This window comes from Diprion similis, chromosome 8 (genome assembly GCF_021155765.1).
Source record: "Diprion similis isolate iyDipSimi1 chromosome 8, iyDipSimi1.1, whole genome shotgun sequence".
Classification (NCBI taxonomy): Eukaryota; Metazoa; Arthropoda; class Insecta; order Hymenoptera; family Diprionidae; genus Diprion; species Diprion similis.
The window spans coordinates 8336224-8352676 of NC_060112.1; the positions used below are offsets into that span (position 1 = coordinate 8336224).

At 33.6% G+C, this 16453-nt stretch overlaps 3 protein-coding genes across 6 annotated transcripts; 2 read left to right on the forward strand and 1 right to left on the reverse strand.

Moving 5' to 3' along the window:
• The first annotated feature begins 226 nt into the window (after window positions 1–226).
• On the forward strand, window positions 227–4287 carry LOC124409962 (enoyl-CoA delta isomerase 1, mitochondrial-like). Its single transcript, XM_046887965.1, has 6 exons — window positions 227–243; window positions 1063–1173; window positions 2146–2417; window positions 2918–3096; window positions 3751–3872; window positions 4016–4287. Exons 2-6 carry the CDS (start codon window positions 1065–1067, stop codon window positions 4174–4176), a joined length of 843 nt encoding a protein of 280 aa, XP_046743921.1. The 5' UTR covers window positions 227–243; window positions 1063–1064; the 3' UTR covers window positions 4177–4287.
• LOC124409959 (dynein regulatory complex subunit 3) lies at window positions 4100–9505 on the reverse strand. 2 transcript variants are annotated; one of them, XM_046887960.1, is made up of 10 exons: window positions 9305–9505; window positions 8004–8138; window positions 7416–7699; window positions 7000–7172; window positions 6610–6767; window positions 5969–6161; window positions 5520–5727; window positions 4979–5233; window positions 4726–4802; window positions 4100–4557 (listed from the first exon to the last, which is right to left on the reverse strand). In XM_046887960.1, exons 2-10 carry the CDS (start codon window positions 8113–8115, stop codon window positions 4410–4412), a joined length of 1608 nt encoding a protein of 535 aa, XP_046743916.1. In that variant the 5' UTR covers window positions 8116–8138; window positions 9305–9505; the 3' UTR covers window positions 4100–4409. The 2 variants fall into 2 exon arrangements, with proteins under 2 accessions (XP_046743916.1, XP_046743915.1); XM_046887959.1 differs by lacking the exon at window positions 9305–9505 and having other exon boundaries at window positions 8004–8514.
• Window positions 8927–16134, forward strand: LOC124409960 (TOM1-like protein 2). Of its 3 annotated transcripts, none has more exons than XM_046887962.1 (10): window positions 8927–9215; window positions 9981–10150; window positions 10674–10955; window positions 11363–11614; window positions 11866–12172; window positions 12799–12928; window positions 13694–13820; window positions 14403–14453; window positions 15215–15417; window positions 15889–16134. In XM_046887962.1, exons 1-9 carry the CDS (start codon window positions 9158–9160, stop codon window positions 15404–15406), a joined length of 1569 nt encoding a protein of 522 aa, XP_046743918.1. In that variant the 5' UTR covers window positions 8927–9157; the 3' UTR covers window positions 15407–15417; window positions 15889–16134. The 3 variants fall into 3 exon arrangements, with proteins under 3 accessions (XP_046743918.1, XP_046743919.1, XP_046743917.1); XM_046887961.1 differs by having other exon boundaries at window positions 8928–9215; window positions 11348–11614; XM_046887963.1 differs by lacking the exon at window positions 14403–14453 and having other exon boundaries at window positions 11348–11614.
• Window positions 16135–16453: the final 319 nt, after the last annotated feature.

Genomic DNA, 16453 nt, shown 5'->3' on the forward strand with positions numbered 1-16453 from the left:
AATCCTCCCTAACTGTACGTTCCACAAGTCAGACCAACTGAAACGCTGTCGATACAGACGGTCTATAGTATCATCCTAAGTACAATATCCGCTAACTTTAATCGTCTTTAATTATCGCTGCTGATTCTTTATCGCCCCCGTTTGTGACAAAAGTTATTATATAACAGTGTTAGGAGGCTAGTAGTGAAATTTCATTTTGAAGCCAATTTACTGACAACACTATCCAGTAAGTAATATTTCAAGGTAAGTGGCTAATATTTGTCAAGTTATCGATACCTATGCACATGAATGTTATTTGTGCAGTCTTATATTTAACCTTTGAGTGGTACACCGGATTTCTACTGTACTTGACAGGTATTGAACTTTTTACTGCACTTGCAATGATCGTAGAACCGTTCCTTTTTTTAAATAAAGTGTCTGATTTGTAGTTTTCGAAAGTCTGTTGTTTTTTCGATTATTTTATTAATTCTATTGCCAATTCCAAGCCTTAAACTTTCCAAAGTCGACGTTTTTCGCTTTTTATTTAACTTAATATATCTTCAATGCTACTGAAGATATTAAGTTGGAAATTACAGGCTTCATAGTTCAAAATGTGCTCTTCAACCTGCCATCATCGATTTTTTAATTATTTTGAAATAATTTATATTTATATGACAAAAATGGCCAGGCAGCATGTTTGCCATACTAACTGTCTAACAGATTTTTCAACGAACAATAGAAACCCGAGGGTTGCAGCCCCATTGTGTATAGTGTTTACCTCAAGAATTTGGATCGACCCATTTTGAGTATGTGTTCCACTCAGGAGTTAAGTAGAAGCATTGTATCATTCGTTATACATACGCAGGGGATATTTTATTGCTAGCATTTTTGTCCATGTATGAAATATACTAAAACTGTCTTGAACTTAAAAACGATGTTTCATATAACTTTGAAATTAGGATATAATTTCAGAGGTTACGGCTACAAAATGAGTACATTTTGCTTTACCTCTGCTATAAGTTTAATTTACTACACTTCTGAAAATTGTAAATTTACTAAGCTACACTTGTTTATTTTTTCTAGCCATGGCCGCACTTCGAAGGTACACTACTAAGTTTCTGACAATTGGTCAGTTGAAAAAGCAATATTCATCTGCTGCTAAGTTAGTTGATGTAAATGTAAGCGATAAAACAGGTAAGGATAAGAATGAGTAAGGACTCATTACATTATATGATTTTTGATTTTTCTTTCCCTTTATTATTCAAATTCCACTACTACATTAAACTGATGTTGAATATCCTATGTATGTACGTACATCAAATAAAGTTGATTATGCATCTAATAACTGAACGACCCTGATTAGTTGTAAACACATGAGAAATACAAAGATCATGTCATAAGATCAAGCCTGCTATATCATATATGTGTGATTGTATAATCATAATATATTTACAATTGTTCCGTCACCTTGACTCCACGATAGTGCAATGAAGAGTATGAAACTAAAGCTAGTGGTTTCATATGATGACCTAATGAAACTTTTTGCAATTACAATGCAATGCTATATCTATAATCCTATATAACTATCATTTTTCCATGAGATTTCGCAAAATTTTTAATCTTGGGTCTAACTTCAACTTCATTTGTAACATCTCTTACTATATTTTATAGCTGGCAGATAATTGGTTTAGAAACTCGACACAAAATTTCTCTCCCTTGAAATTTTTCATGTAATGAAAAAGTTACCGCACAGGTCTTGTAAAAAGTATATTTTGGATAATCATTTTAGTATATCAGTCTTTATAATTTCACAAGAGGTCTGAAAAATTTACAACTTTTTGTCGACCTTGTCTATCTATTTTCAAGATCAGAGGCTCAGGATCTTTGTTCTAAATGTCATCTTTAAATGCTGGTATGCTATTCAGCTATTATTTTCAACGATCCATAATTTTTTGATTTCACTGGCTTATCTTCACATTCAATTTACATGTTGAACACACTTCTTCTGTAACTTTCTTTATGAGCTTGTAACCTACCAACCAGGTCAGTGAGAGAATGGGTAGTGTGACGAAAATAAAATTGTTAGAACATTTCTTTTCTATGATCCAATTTCCATGAATCATAATCTTGCATTGCTCAAATAATTATATTGTTTTGAATACACAGGTATTGCAACAGTGTCGTTGAATAAACCACCAGTAAACAGTTTAAATTTGGAGTTCATCACAGAACTTAATTATAACCTTCAAGAACTGGAGAAAAGCAAATGCCGAGGTGTTATATTGACCTCAGCTTTGCCAAAAGTATTTTCAGCTGGATTAGATATTTTGGAGATGTATAAGCCAGACTTAAAACGTGCAGACAGCTTTTGGCGTGCACTTCAGGACCTTTGGTTGACGTTGTATGGTTTAGCGCTACCTACTGCAGCTGCAATCAATGTATGTTCAACAAATTTGTTGTTATTTTCATGTTATATATGTATATGGGGAAAACTTTGTCTTCACCTGACTTGCCATCATCTTTATTTTCTTTATTTTCAACATTTAAATTTAATAAGAAATGCCTAGCAATGAAACAAGTTCTAAATTTCTGAATTCAATCTTGGATTTTGACAGGAATACGAAAAGAATGTCATTTGACTTATTTTTTCACAAAGTCTAATCAGCTCTACATGAATATAGACAATTATTTGTGTAAAAGTTCTGATAATGCATTGTAATCAACCTTTTGTCATAAATATTATAGAAATAAATATCTTGAAATTCTTGATGAAGATTCCTCGAAACTAGTCATGGCATTGTAATAGCAATAATAATAACCAGATCCTATACTGAATAGTTGGTAAATACATCAAATAACCGAAATAGCTCAAATATAGAAAAGTAAATACAAAATTCGTGTATCATATTCCATTCGAATCATACTATGCAAATTTCAGGGTGCTAGTCCTGCAGGTGGCTGCCTCCTCGCAACGTCGTGTGAGTATCGAGTGTTCGTTGAAGGAAAGCATACAATAGGATTGAACGAAACACAATTGGGTATAATTGCTCCAAAATGGTTCCAGGATACATTTGTCAATGTGATCGGTCAACGCCAAGCAGAGATATCACTGTTGCGGTAATTATTATTATTTTCTCTCTACAAATATCGATGAATTATGCACTTCAATATTTATAAGGGTGGGAGTTCCATCACATTTCATTTAATTGGAGAGATCGCCGATGCCTATCTGTTCATCAAATTTCATCTAAATCGAAGTAGCCAGGAAAGTGATGGTCACTTTTTACAAGGCCATCGCCATTGACTTCACGAACTTATAAATATGCAATCAAATACTTCATATTTTCGAAGAGAAACATTCTTCCATTGGCTTCAGTTCAGATTTAATATTTTTCGATGAATTTTGAAGCAATGGAAGTTGTCACAATTCACAGAAACTTAAATTATTTTCTACAAATTTGGAAATCCCAATACTTTAGTTCGAAAATTGTACAAGATTTCTGATGGCAAGCTGGAATCTTACGCTATTTTTTTTCGTGACCAAGTGTAAAAAAATATTAGTGTTGATCGTAATGATAACTCTCCTTGTTTAAACGTTTGAGCTCATTGAAAAATGCAGAAAAGTGGAATGATCTATAAAATCAATAGAGGTGGCCCAATCGGTCCTGCCTGAACATGTAACAAGTGTTTTCAGTACTTTAATTGATAGAATCGGAAAAAATTTAATGTAACTTCCCTCATGTAAGTGTAACAATTGGCTTTTATATACAGAGGTTCCCTTTACACTCCAGAAGAGGCACTAAAAATTGGCCTGGTCGATGAATTGGCTACAAATAAAGAGGAAGCAATCGCTAAGTGCGAAAAATATATTGCTGCTTATGCTAAAATATCACGTGAGTATTATGTGGTAATCTTTTAACATTATTACAATAGATCAGCGGCATTACATGCTCAAAACATATGTTTGCATGTGATAATATTAAACTGTGTTATTATTTTAGAATGCAGAAATGCTAATACAAATTTTATTCTACAGCTGCTGCAAGGTCAGCAACGAAGAATCAATTAAGGAAGTCAGCACTTTCATGGCTTGAAAAAAATCGAGATTTTGATGTCAAAATATTCATTGGCTTCTTAGAGCAACCTCAGGTACAAAAGGGTTTGGATATGTACATCCAGAGCTTGAAAAAGAAGTGAAACTACTAAAGCTAACAGCAATAATATGTCACGCCGTACCAGCCCCCATGTCACAGAACTGCGATGTATGGCGAATACAATAAATTTTTTTACTGTAAAATTTAGATAAGAAATGAAAATATTTTTTGTATGAATTTATTTACAATGAAGTTTTTCAAGTATGTTATATCTGAAACAGGTACTAATAAATAGTAGAAATGGATAAAATTATAAGAAATCAGTTGCTTCATGTTCTATTGCTCAAGTACTGCAGCAATGTCTGGATTATCAGTGTTGACGTACATCGGCTGTTGTAATTGGAGTGCATCAAATTCTTCCCGCTGGCACTCAAGAAAATGAGAAATTTCTAGTATCTTCTGACGGTTTCGGTTACTTTCATTCCTCAAAACACAAAAACAAAGATCACCTCAACTTTACTAATATGGTTAATGCTCGAAAAATAGAGTTCACAAATTTCCCAATCCTTAGTCTATTTTAAGAACGAGATGCATCTCGTATATCTTGGACATTTGTGCTTTAAACCATCACAATAGTTATGACACTACTTACTCTTCCAATTTTTCAATCTTTCCTTCAAGCCAACTATTAAGTCGACTTGTTAGACGGTCTTCACGCCCATCGATGATCTGTATGAGCGGAAATTAAAAGAATTTTATTAGAACCCATGTCATTTACCGTGTGGTTTTGATCATTGCTTGCATCGCATCAACTGCTTGAAAGAAGTAGGCAATGAAAAACAGTACTTGTTGATTTGAAATAGCTTAATTTTTATTCCTGCACTTAAATATGTATATCTTCATACCTGTAGATGAAGATCGTGGGATGCTGCTAAATTGTTACTCAAGATGTCCTTATCACCGATTATTTCCGTTACACTAGGTGACATTTTACTATCTTCCGTAGCCTGACTTGTATTCATAACAACACTAGCTATTCCAGCAATGTTGTCTGTATATTCGGCTTCCAGATTTCTCATTAATGAGAATATATTCTGGGCGGCTTCTAAGAACGATCCAACCATATCTGTTATGTGCTGTTTAAACACTTCGTTTATATCCTGCAAATATGTAATTACTAGCATGTAATTATCAGTATTTGTTGAAATCAATATAGGTATATAAAAAGTTGTAGGTTAAACATTGCAAGTGTGTCTAATTAATTTGCTTGATCAACATTAGCTTTAGCAGCTAATATGTGGTATTTGGAGAACTCTAATCAAGTGGATAATCCGAATCAAATGTTCATTGTGTATGAGTAACTTTGCCTTATGTGAAACTATATGAATAGCTGAAATGAATACCATTAATTCATTCAACACCAGCGATAAATAAAAGCATACACACTTCCATTTGGTCATGAAGAATCACTTCCTTGTGCATGAGCTTTGTCCAGGTTCTAGCTACCAAGTCACTGAACTCTTCGGACAGCTGACGAGCTTTCTCTAATTTTTCCTCGAGAACTTCAGTCTCCAACTCTTCAGTCATTGATTGCATAAGTGCTTTTACATCTGCTAAGATTTCAGCCTTTCTTTCCATTATTTCATCCATCATTCTTTACCCAAAAAAATTTCAATTGAAAAATAACACTAATAAATTTGTTTGACCGAGGAATATGATTGATAATTGTTTGTATATTTACCCTTGTAATTTAATGAAAGTCTGATTACTCTAAAATTATTTTAATAGTTCGAATAATTGACAGAATCTGTGATTTATGTTTACTAATTATTGACATTTACAGTTATACACATATCATTATTATATAAATTAAGTAAGGTGTATCTGATACTTACATTTGGGAATCTTTCTGAATATCATCTTCACCTTTAGTGACTAAATCTTGAAACATCTTTATTTCGTTGGACCTTCGGATTTGTTCAGCTAGCCCCAGTTCATACAAATCTTTGCAAAGTTCCATGAACTTTACTCTATACTCTGCATATGCAGATCGTGCATCTTCGCTGAGTGTTAAGAAGTCGTTACCTTCTGTAGAAAAGCATTTCAAAATCGAAATTTGAATTTCACATGTTGTCAGACATCTAATTTTCAAACCATATGGTCAAATTGACACTCATCACAGAGATTTTATTTATTGAACATCTTTCTGCTTCAAAAACCTAATAGGCATTGATAGATCAAGATTTATAGATATCAAAGAATATCGTAGAATACGATTCACAAACACGATACAAAGTGATAAGTGTATGGTGTTTCTAAAACCCATTCTATAATATTCTATCAGAATTTTACATATCTCATCAAACTTTTCCAATAGCGCTGGATTAACGAAATAAAAATCTCATCACCGAAAAATAAGCATAGTTTGATACCAAGTAAAAAGTATTCATGTCATGATAAGGAGAACAATATTTAATGTATTCTTGGTAAAAGCAAAAAGTATTACAAGACAAAAGTTTCTTTCTTTCATAATTACCCTTGTCTTTTTCAAACATTTTATTGAACAAGTAGTCGTCATCGAGATATTCCACGTAAGATATGGATAATAATGCAACGTTTTCCTCAAATGCTGCTTGCTTGTCCAACTTTTCTTGTTCCTTAGCTTCTTCTTCCAATAAATTACTGATGATTCGACTAGAACATTCAAATATAAAAATTGATCATCGTTAATTTTGTTAAAACAAATTTAGGATAAAACTTGTAGAAAGCATTATTAATTTCTTCTTGCAAATTTTTTGCAGTAATATTTATAGCCCATGATGATCTGTAATATCTGCTGATATTAAAAATGCTCTGAATTATGAGCATTAGTAGACTTTTAAAAATCAATCTATCTCTGTCGATTTATGGGAAATATAAAATTTACTAATGTTCGTCAGTGGCAGCCTGGCGTTCTTGATCCGTTATCATTTTGTACTGAAGGTAGATTAATTGTGGTATAAAGGCAATCAAATAGTTTAAATATCCTTCTTGTTCCATGCACGAATTTCCAGACACATTTAAACTCCGTAATTTTTTGAATTTTCGTAAATACATGACCTGTAAAAATTTAGCAATCATACTGACCATCCAATTTAAGCAAGTTGCAGTCCTAGATATAGCTGGCAATAATAGTTTAATTACTATGCACTAATTCAATAATAGCTGCAATAATTCAAGATTGGTTGATTCTATGATTGGAAAAATCATAAAAATTTGTAGGTGATACTTAAATAAAGCGAAACAAAAAATAAACTGAATTTGAAACGAAATTAGAACTTATGTAAAAGAATAATGAATTACATGATGCCAATCGGCAATATTGTTATTTCCAATACTGAAGATTGTAAGTTCATTCAAATCGTCGATTCCCTGAATAAGACTAATTTGATTCTCATACAGCAATAAAATTTCCAAACATTTCAGGTGGTTCAAATTCTCCATAGTTTCAATGTGGTTGAAGGACAAGTCAAGCTCTTTCAAATTAATCAGGACGTCCAAGTTGACAATCCTTTCAATTTTATTGTTGCTCAGTTTCAATTTCACTAAGTTTGGCATTAACCATAGATGGTCTATATTTAAAATATCTAAAAAAGATAAAAGTAATGAGTATAAAGAAGCTTTTTGTTCCGAAATGGGATTCAACACTACACGAAGACGCTACTCATAGTGACAGAAAGTATCCCGTGCTGTGAGTCGTTTTTTATTTTAGTTCGTAGTCCACATTGACTCGTTACAAAAAGAGAAAAATATCTCAACAGCTAGCACGAAGTTTTCTCAATCTTCATATTCGTACACTCGATTTGAGACTATCAGCTTTTATTTAATGTTCTTTTGACGCCCTATCGCGACTATGTGTTGGATCCCACATAACATTCGTACGTATCTTACTAAGAAATTCAATTCGAATTTCTGTCACTTCCTCCAGATTTATTCCATCCTCTACAAACAATCGTCCAGCCTCCTTTTTTGGCCCTTGGTCAATTATTAAAGCCACAAGCATTTTTTGGTCTATCACCCCAGGTTCTGCGGATTCTTGCAATATTATCGGTTTGTCTTCAGCCTTCATCATGTACACTGCGTTCTCAAAACTCTTCATTTTATTTTTGTATGTTTAGATGAACCACACAATAAAGAAACTATTGTATGTAGTTATATGAAACGTTGACTCACATGAATAATTTTAGTAGTCAAATTTCACGTATAATCAGCTAGCTCAAAATGTGGGATGGTTTGATATATGGTCCAACCTCAGCATTCATATTTACTTGATGTTTACATCAATGAAGTACTTTCTGGTTTCCATAGCAATATAGATATTTATACTTTCGTAGCAGTGAGCCTGATGAAATGCCTCATTCAACATTACTATCAATTCTTTGTTTTCGCCACGTTACCAAATCCACATTCGATACTAACAATAAAATGAATTAAAAACAATCAAATTTCAATGGTAAAGATTTTTGTCGCATGATTCGATTCAAAACCTTGAAAATTAGATTACAGAAATTCGTGATTGTTGAATTTCAAACTGTGCTCTGATTTGAAAATATATCGATCGTAAATATGGCGGCATTACGCCTCAGTTTTCAAGTAAAGTGTGCATAAAAAATGACAAACTGTCATAATATATATATATACGCAATTGATGAATCCTAATTCGCTACACTCATTATCCGAACGGGCATTACTTGCGCCTTGTCTTCCGAGGCGTTTGAATATGCGTAGCAGGAGTACATACAATTGAGGCGGCCATTTTGATTCTTGAGCCAATAGGCGGTCATGCAGCGCAACTACGTCACGAAAAATCGGGTAGCATTGGTCGGGGAAAACATGATTTGACGTCTAGCCGCAGTACTCCACTAGTACGGTGTCATATGATTATCTCTACGTGACACATCGGGAGAGTGAAAATTTGATGAATTGTTATTGACCGTCAATAATTTGCCGATAAATTCACCGTCAGATTACTTACTTATGCGGTAGTGAACCGAGAGGCAGTGTGCAAAGTTCTAACATTCAAATACGGCATAACAGTAAAAAAAATGTCTTTTTTCGGCGTAAATGTGAATCCATTTTCTACGCCAGTTGGTCAAAGAATAGGTGAGATTCATAGTTCGCCGTATAAGCCGAGCTGTTTCCATCGAAATGTTTATTTGATCATATTTTCATTCGTTTAATAGGAAACTTACTGCATTATTACGTAAACGTTCAATACTATTGTCTTGGCGTGTCGCGGTTTTTTTAGTACTTTTGTTTTATTGATTATTTTCTGTACCACATTGTTGTAGCACTCCTTGGTTTTTCTTTCTATCTTTATTCTTTATATTCCCTTCTTCCTTTGGTTACCGTAGATTTACTAATGAACATTGCAGTGCACCAATTATGTGCTGAACCATCAGAAGCAGAAGCGGAACGTTTAATTAGTGAAATTTTTTTTGTCCATATTTTTTTTACTGAGCTGTTGCGAAGGTCTGACCTGGTGAAAATTCATAATAATATTTGCAATAAAATTCCTCCGAATAATGATGCAATGATATTAATATCAATATTTCCCTGAAAATATAATTAAATTACATTGTCTCATCATCCATTAATGGGCACTTGCCATAAGATCCAATTCACTTTAAACTGGATCTTGTAAACAGGTTTAAATTCTATTTTTGGCTGAAACTTATTCTGAGTAAATTTAAAAAACCACCAAAAGAATCCCCTCACTCAAATTTTTTACTCGCATGTCGCAGTTTGCATGGCAGTAGGAATATAAATGATATCTACAAGTTGAACCAATTATGAAGCCAATTATGCGCTGTTACTCTAACTCAACATGTCGTAGAATAATTGAGACATTGTGATATAAAATTACAGAACAGGCTACAGATGGAAGCCTGCCAAGTGAGAATTGGGCACTTAATATGGAAATATGCGATATCATTAATGAGACTGAAGACGGACCTCGGGATGCAGTCAAAGCTATTCGACGGAGATTGAATCAGGCAGCTGGAAAGAACTATACCATCGTTATGTACACTCTCACTGTTAGTAATTTCTAAAAGTCTAAATAATTTCTGAATTTCTAAAGTGTGAGCAAAAACAATTTTCTTTCTCTTAATAGCACGGTATCATGAAACTGAACCTAGTGGTCTTAGTTAGTAACTGAACGTTCTCAACTTTTTCCGAATTGAGTTTTGTTGTAAAATTCAATACTTATGATTTTATGGATGTATTAGACTTCGAGAGATTTGAGAAAATTTTCAATTCTGGGTCTTTACATCATTTTGCTTCGTTGTTCTTTTTCAACTAACATTAGTATGCATAGCAGCTAACGTTGACCACTGGCTTGAACGTAATCACCAACATGCATGTATTTATTATTTACCTGTGTTTTATTCCCTGTGGCAAAAGATGCAATATTTTTGAACAGAAATAACAGTTTCTTTTAACTGCCGGTATATCACGTATTCGTAGAGGAAAGAAATAATTCCTACAAATATGGCTTTGAGAATGTGACAACGTTTGACAGTTTTTTATAAAATGATAACTGTTATTTATTTGTTCTAGGTTCTTGAAACATGTGTGAAAAACTGTGGCAAGTGTTTTCATGCGCTGGCTTGTTCACGAGAGTTTGTACTGGAGCTGGTTAAATTAATTGGTCCAAAAAATGAACCACCTACAGCAGTACAGGAAAAAGTGTTGAGCCTCATTCAAGCTTGGGCTGAAACTTTCCGACATCAGCCTCATACTCAAGGAGTTGTGCAAGTTTATCAAGAGCTTAAACAAAAAGGAATTGAATTTCCCATGACTGATCTTGATGCTATGGCACCAATAATTACCCCCCAACGGGTAAATATAAATATACCTATGCTAGTTCTGACCAATTTATTATCTGTATGGATCATACATTGTTCATTGAAAATATGATCTCTTGAAGCTTTGAACACCTATCCAAGTGAATCATATTGCTACGTTCGCCAGAAACATGCTGCTGTTTGAGACAATATTTTTCGTGATCGTGTTGTATATCAGGAATTATTTTTTTCATACCTGATAAGCTATTTACAATGTATGTAGTTCATACCTCAGTCACCAAGCATAAGCGAGATATTTATAAGATTTCAGATATTTTGATAAGAAGAGATAGGACAGTTATTCGTTGTCTGTAGATAAAATCGTAATTTACGCTTTTATTTAAAGCTTAGTTGTTTACTTTTCTTTAATGTCTTTATTAACAACAGAAAGTGACTTATCAGAGTGTACCAGAAAGTGAGCAGACCACGGCATTGGCAGTTCCACCGGTAGGTGAACAACTTCCCGTGCCGCTGGCAGTCCAAGGGAGCAACGTACCTGCTCAACTTACAGAACCACAGCTGGCCAAGTTACAGAGTGAGTTGGATGTTGTTCAGGGTAATATGCGCGTTCTTGCTGAGATGCTAACACATCTAACGAATCCAAATCAAACGGCTAATCAGCAACCAGATCCAGCTGACTTGGAACTTCTTACGGTATAGTGATAGTTATTTGCTTCACTTGTTATATTATCCAATTTTCTTTTACTTATTTCATAATTCTAAGTCCAATGGTTGAAACAATCACTTTTGGTATCCCTTGTTTGAATCTCAATGTGGCAACAAGTGTCCACCAACGATTAGTTGTAGAAAATGCAATTTCATTGAGCGTGTTACTTCTGATATAACTGTATATTTTGAGTAAAGTTTTAATGTTATGAATATTTAATGTTGCATTAATATTTTAGGAGCTACATGCCACCTGCAAAGCAATGCAAGAACGAGTTGTAGAATTAATTGGTAAGCTCGCCCATGACGAAATGACTGCTGAATTGCTTCGTGTGAATGACGAACTTAACAACTTGTTTCTGCGCTACACCCGATACACGAAAAATAAGGCAACACCTCCTAGTACTATACTGGCACAGACCATTGGCCAACCACCAAATGATGCACGTGTTAATGCCGCTCCTGTTTTGAGCAAACGCGAAGCTGAATCACTAATCGACTTATCAGACGGAACAGACAGCTTGGGAAAAGAATTAGCAAGCATCAGTAAGTCTAAAAACTACATCTACATTTTAGCTACTTGTTTTTTTAAATTAAATTCGATTCATATTCATGTAGGGAATGTTTAATTCAACTTAGCTCTCTTTTCTCATTTGCGCTATAGATTTCTCTGCGATCACAGATATTTTAATATAAAACCTGATTTGTATAATATTACTATGGTATTAGGTGTTCAGCTTTTATGGGTAAAATAACTTTTAGACACTGTAAATTTGAATTAATGAAATTAGCATCTCCGCTCAAAGCGATGTAAGTTATTTTTAGTCAATTTAAGAAATCTCATCAGTTTCATACTTTTGTACTTTGAAAATATTTCCGATTTGGTATATTGCCTAGCTTAAAATAAAAATTGTATTCGGAAGTATGCAGTTTCACAAAATATTGTCGAATAACAAATGTTTCAATATTGTACATCACAATTGAATTGTTATTCATTACTTTAATTGTATGGCCTAGTACCTGATTAAAAATAACTTTTAATACATTGTTATTTGTCACCAATTTGTGTATCAGAGATTTCTTCAATCATCATCATTTTAACAGAGTATATTCAGTACTTGATTAAACTGGAAACAAAGCTAACTGTGTATCATCTTACTTTGTGTGAATAGGTGTGGTGGATGGTGCTTCGAGAGCAAGTGATTTGAGGAAAGAGAAGCCTAAAGAAAAAGAAGGTGACAATGACGAATTTGACATGTTTGCCCAGTCGCGTACTGCTACTTACGAAACAACAAAAAACAGGTAATTGAAATCAATATCTTATGTAACTAATAATTATCTATTGAAAGCTACTCTAGGAGTATTCTTCAGAATTTTACGTTCTTTTCCATTACTGAATTATTTTGGCTTATGATTCTCGTTAAATCGGTGTACAGTTGAAACAAAGCTTATCACTTGCATTACAAATTGTAAGTTGGTTCATGGTGTATTGTAATATCTTGAGATGACTTGATCTACCCAGATAACAAAATGTACACATAGTGGGTGCATGCTGGTATTTGTGTTACTTGTGGTGCTGGATTCATTCTGTACACACTATATTTTGCTGATCAAAATGGTGCAAGATTTTTGCCCTGAGTGCAGAAGCTTATGTCAGTACAGTGTAATACTAACTTAATTTTGATATCTTGACGTTTTCATAAATGTAAATGCAACGAAAAATCCTATAAAACGAAACTTATTATTACTTTGCAACACCCGTTCTGTCTTGACGTCAAACAATGTTTTTTCAAATCTTGGATTACAGCTTACATAATTATTTATACTAAATAATTTATCGAGATGACAAAATAATTCTTTACTGACATAATTGTGCATTACCTGCACACTGTGTAACATACATATGATGGTGCAATGCTACCAGTATGCTCGCACTTAATGTTATCCGTCGTACTCTGCATGATTAACATGTGCTGCTCAGTTATTATCACGGATAACTATTAGATTAACAAATCATTAGACAATGATTTGTTAGAGTTGACTCAAAATCATATTGCTTTTTTGCAGTGGTAGCAGATACGAGGATAATACTGAACAACAGGTGAGCGGGGGAAGTTTAAGCTCAGCCATTCTCAATCGAAATAACCCTAACCAACCCTCACAGAACACAACAACTGCTGCTCCGGCAACTGCTGTACGTAATAGTAACCTGATAATATTTCAGTCATTCATTGTAACTACATTGTGACAATTCTTCAGGTAGTTTAATGTATTCTTGAGCTTTTCAAAAACAAAAACTTTAATCAACATTACTCGGCATCATAAGGCACCTCTACAAATTTACAATAGGTTCGATATTTAATTGAGAATGATTTTAATTGCTTGTTTAATAACTATTGCAACACTTTCAGGATTAATGTCGTAAGATTGTCTTTTTTTGTAATTGTATTTTATTCAGAAGTTATGATGGTGATGTGCAACAGCGTTGGCTTTTTTGTGATGTTTGTAAATTGCTTTAATAATACAAAAGACGTGATTTTTTCACCGAATTAATATGTACTCAAAGTTTTTGTGCAACAATGGCTAAGTTTTTCCTTTTTCTTCACCATGCTACCAAAATAAGGATTCCATCTCAAATTTCTATTTTATGAAAAGAACTTGTGTTTTTGCTTTGTTTTCAAAACGTGATGTCAATTTTTAGGCACAGTTGATATATTTTTTTCTGCTTGCCTTGGTATTTGGTTTTGCTGAATGTTTGTTTTCTTCTGTTGCTCAGCTAAACCAAGAATCTGAATTCAACGAGATGGCTGCTTGGCTGGATCGTACGGTGAGTGATTAACTTGTTATCTATGCACTTGTATTTTCGCAGCGTGTATTTTCTTCCTTCAATTGTCGAATTTGATTAAGCTCTTGCCCTATGTTACATTCTATTCAATATATTCTATACATGTGTCCTATATGTTTTATAAATTTGGTTTTCTGTCAAGTTCAGTCCATATTAATTGCAGTAAAGTCAAATCTGCATGACAGATCGATTGAAGTTCTTAAAAACTAGTTCCATTGCTCCTTCTATCAACTCAGTGAAGCTCAAACTGTTTAACAAGGGTCCGTATCATTGATAAACCATGGACTACATTCATCGAAGTCTAGTAAGTGCAGAGTTTAGTTTCTACCAATCAAAAGAGAAATTGCATTTGGAGTGACTTGTTCACACTCAATGGATACTAGAGTACTACTCGTATATGAAAAAAGACCAAAGGATTACCTTGGGGTTTCGTGGAGTTTTTTTTAAATTGTGATATCTTAAAAATTCTTCAGCATTCGTTTTATAAGTATCTCAAACTGCGATTTCCGAGTTGGAAAAATCATGTTATGTATTAATTCTACAATCTTTTTCTCTAGTACAGAAGAATTGTCAACATTTATGGTAAAAGTTGTTATTCACATAGATGCTGTGATTTAGGGTATACAAATTTAGAGTCACATATTTCATAGTTTGGGAAAAGTAAACTAGCTGAAAAAATTATCACAGCACAGCCATTTTACCTAACCATAATAATGAATTGCATTTTCCTGTTTTAATTTCAGCCCGGTGCCCAAGGGGACCAGGAATCATTAACATCATTTGAGTTCGAAAGATTTCTAGCTGAGAGAGCAGCTGCGGCCGAGGCGCTACCCACCATACCCACCATACCTTCCACGACTACTGCAACGACTACTAACACAAATGCTCAGCGCCAAATTAATAAAGATCAAGACAAGTCCTTATTTGCTCTCTAGGCAAGTATGAGGTAAGCCCATATGATTACGGTTTATGCTCACAACTACTTTGGATCTAAGTGTAAATTACTTCACTCGATCATACTAAGATTTTAATGATGATGGATATTTGATTCCTATTATTATATTTAGTGATTATTTGAACTAAACATAAAGACAAGTGAATTCATCGTTGGTATACATTGAGTTATTCATCACAGCAATTTGTACCCTAGAACAGTACCTATAAATTTGAGAGACATAGTTCAGTTTCAAAACAGTGGCCAAGATTATTTTAGGTATCATTCCATAGTTAACGAAAAAAATAAGTAAGTATCATCGATGATATGCTTTGCTCTGTGCTGAACTATGGATGATTAGATTCGTATTTAGTATGCTGAATTGCATGTTACGTGCATTTCAACTTAATAAATAGTAGTTGTATCGATCATGTAACAGACAGATGTTTATACAATTACCCTACTTTTTTTTTCTTTACACAGGAACTATTCAGCCCAGTGAGAGACTGCTTCATGCTTTTACGTACTTACGTTAAAATAACGATTTGATTCACTAACTATACCTTATGTTATCAGGTTTAATTTTAAATTGTTGATGATGAAACGCATGACTATGAAAAAAGGGTCGATTATTTGCAAGCACTGCTTAAGTAAGAGAAGCTAATTTATAGAAATATATATGGTTATATTAATATTGTTTTAAATATAAATTACATTACATATTAGATACATGGGCAGGGTTTTTTTTTTGAAACTGCAAATGTGAAGTAATTGGGCATGAGTGGGAAAAGTCAGAGTTTGCTCAATGGATTCTCTTTTGTACAATACACTCCCATGCCCACACCTATTGTGAAAGAGGGCCCTCGTGCGGAGTCTGATTATTGTCATTTACTCTTACTTGTGCTAAAATACTTCATAGGTGTTGCCTCAAGGAAAATACCCTATATATCTGTATAAATAAATAGATACGTATATATGTTACATGAGCTATAAAAATTAATCTATTGAGGAATCATATTTACATAACTCAATTGCAAAGTATAAATGA

Coding starts and splice junctions, on each gene's coding strand:
- LOC124409962 (XM_046887965.1), top strand. CDS start 1,065: ATGGCCGCACTTCGAAGGTACACTACTAAGTTTCTGACAATTGGTCAG. Junction 1,174..2,145: donor AAATGTAAGCGATAAAACAG/GTAAGGATAAGA, acceptor TTGAATACACAG/GTATTGCAACAGTGTCGTTG. Junction 3,873..4,015: donor TGCTTATGCTAAAATATCAC/GTGAGTATTATG, acceptor TTTATTCTACAG/CTGCTGCAAGGTCAGCAACG.
- LOC124409959 (XM_046887959.1), bottom strand. CDS start 8,211: ATGAAGAGTTTTGAGAACGCAGTGTACATGATGAAGGCTGAAGACAAA. Junction 7,173..7,415: donor ATATTGCCGATTGGCATCAT/GTAATTCATTAT, acceptor AAATTTTTACAG/GTCATGTATTTACGAAAATT. Junction 5,728..5,968: donor ATTCAGAAAGATTCCCAAAT/GTAAGTATCAGA, acceptor TTTTGGGTAAAG/AATGATGGATGAAATAATGG.
- LOC124409960 (XM_046887961.1), top strand. CDS start 9,158: ATGTCTTTTTTCGGCGTAAATGTGAATCCATTTTCTACGCCAGTTGGT. Junction 9,216..9,980: donor GCCAGTTGGTCAAAGAATAG/GTGAGATTCATA, acceptor ATAAAATTACAG/AACAGGCTACAGATGGAAGC. Junction 11,615..11,865: donor CTGACTTGGAACTTCTTACG/GTATAGTGATAG, acceptor TTAATATTTTAG/GAGCTACATGCCACCTGCAA.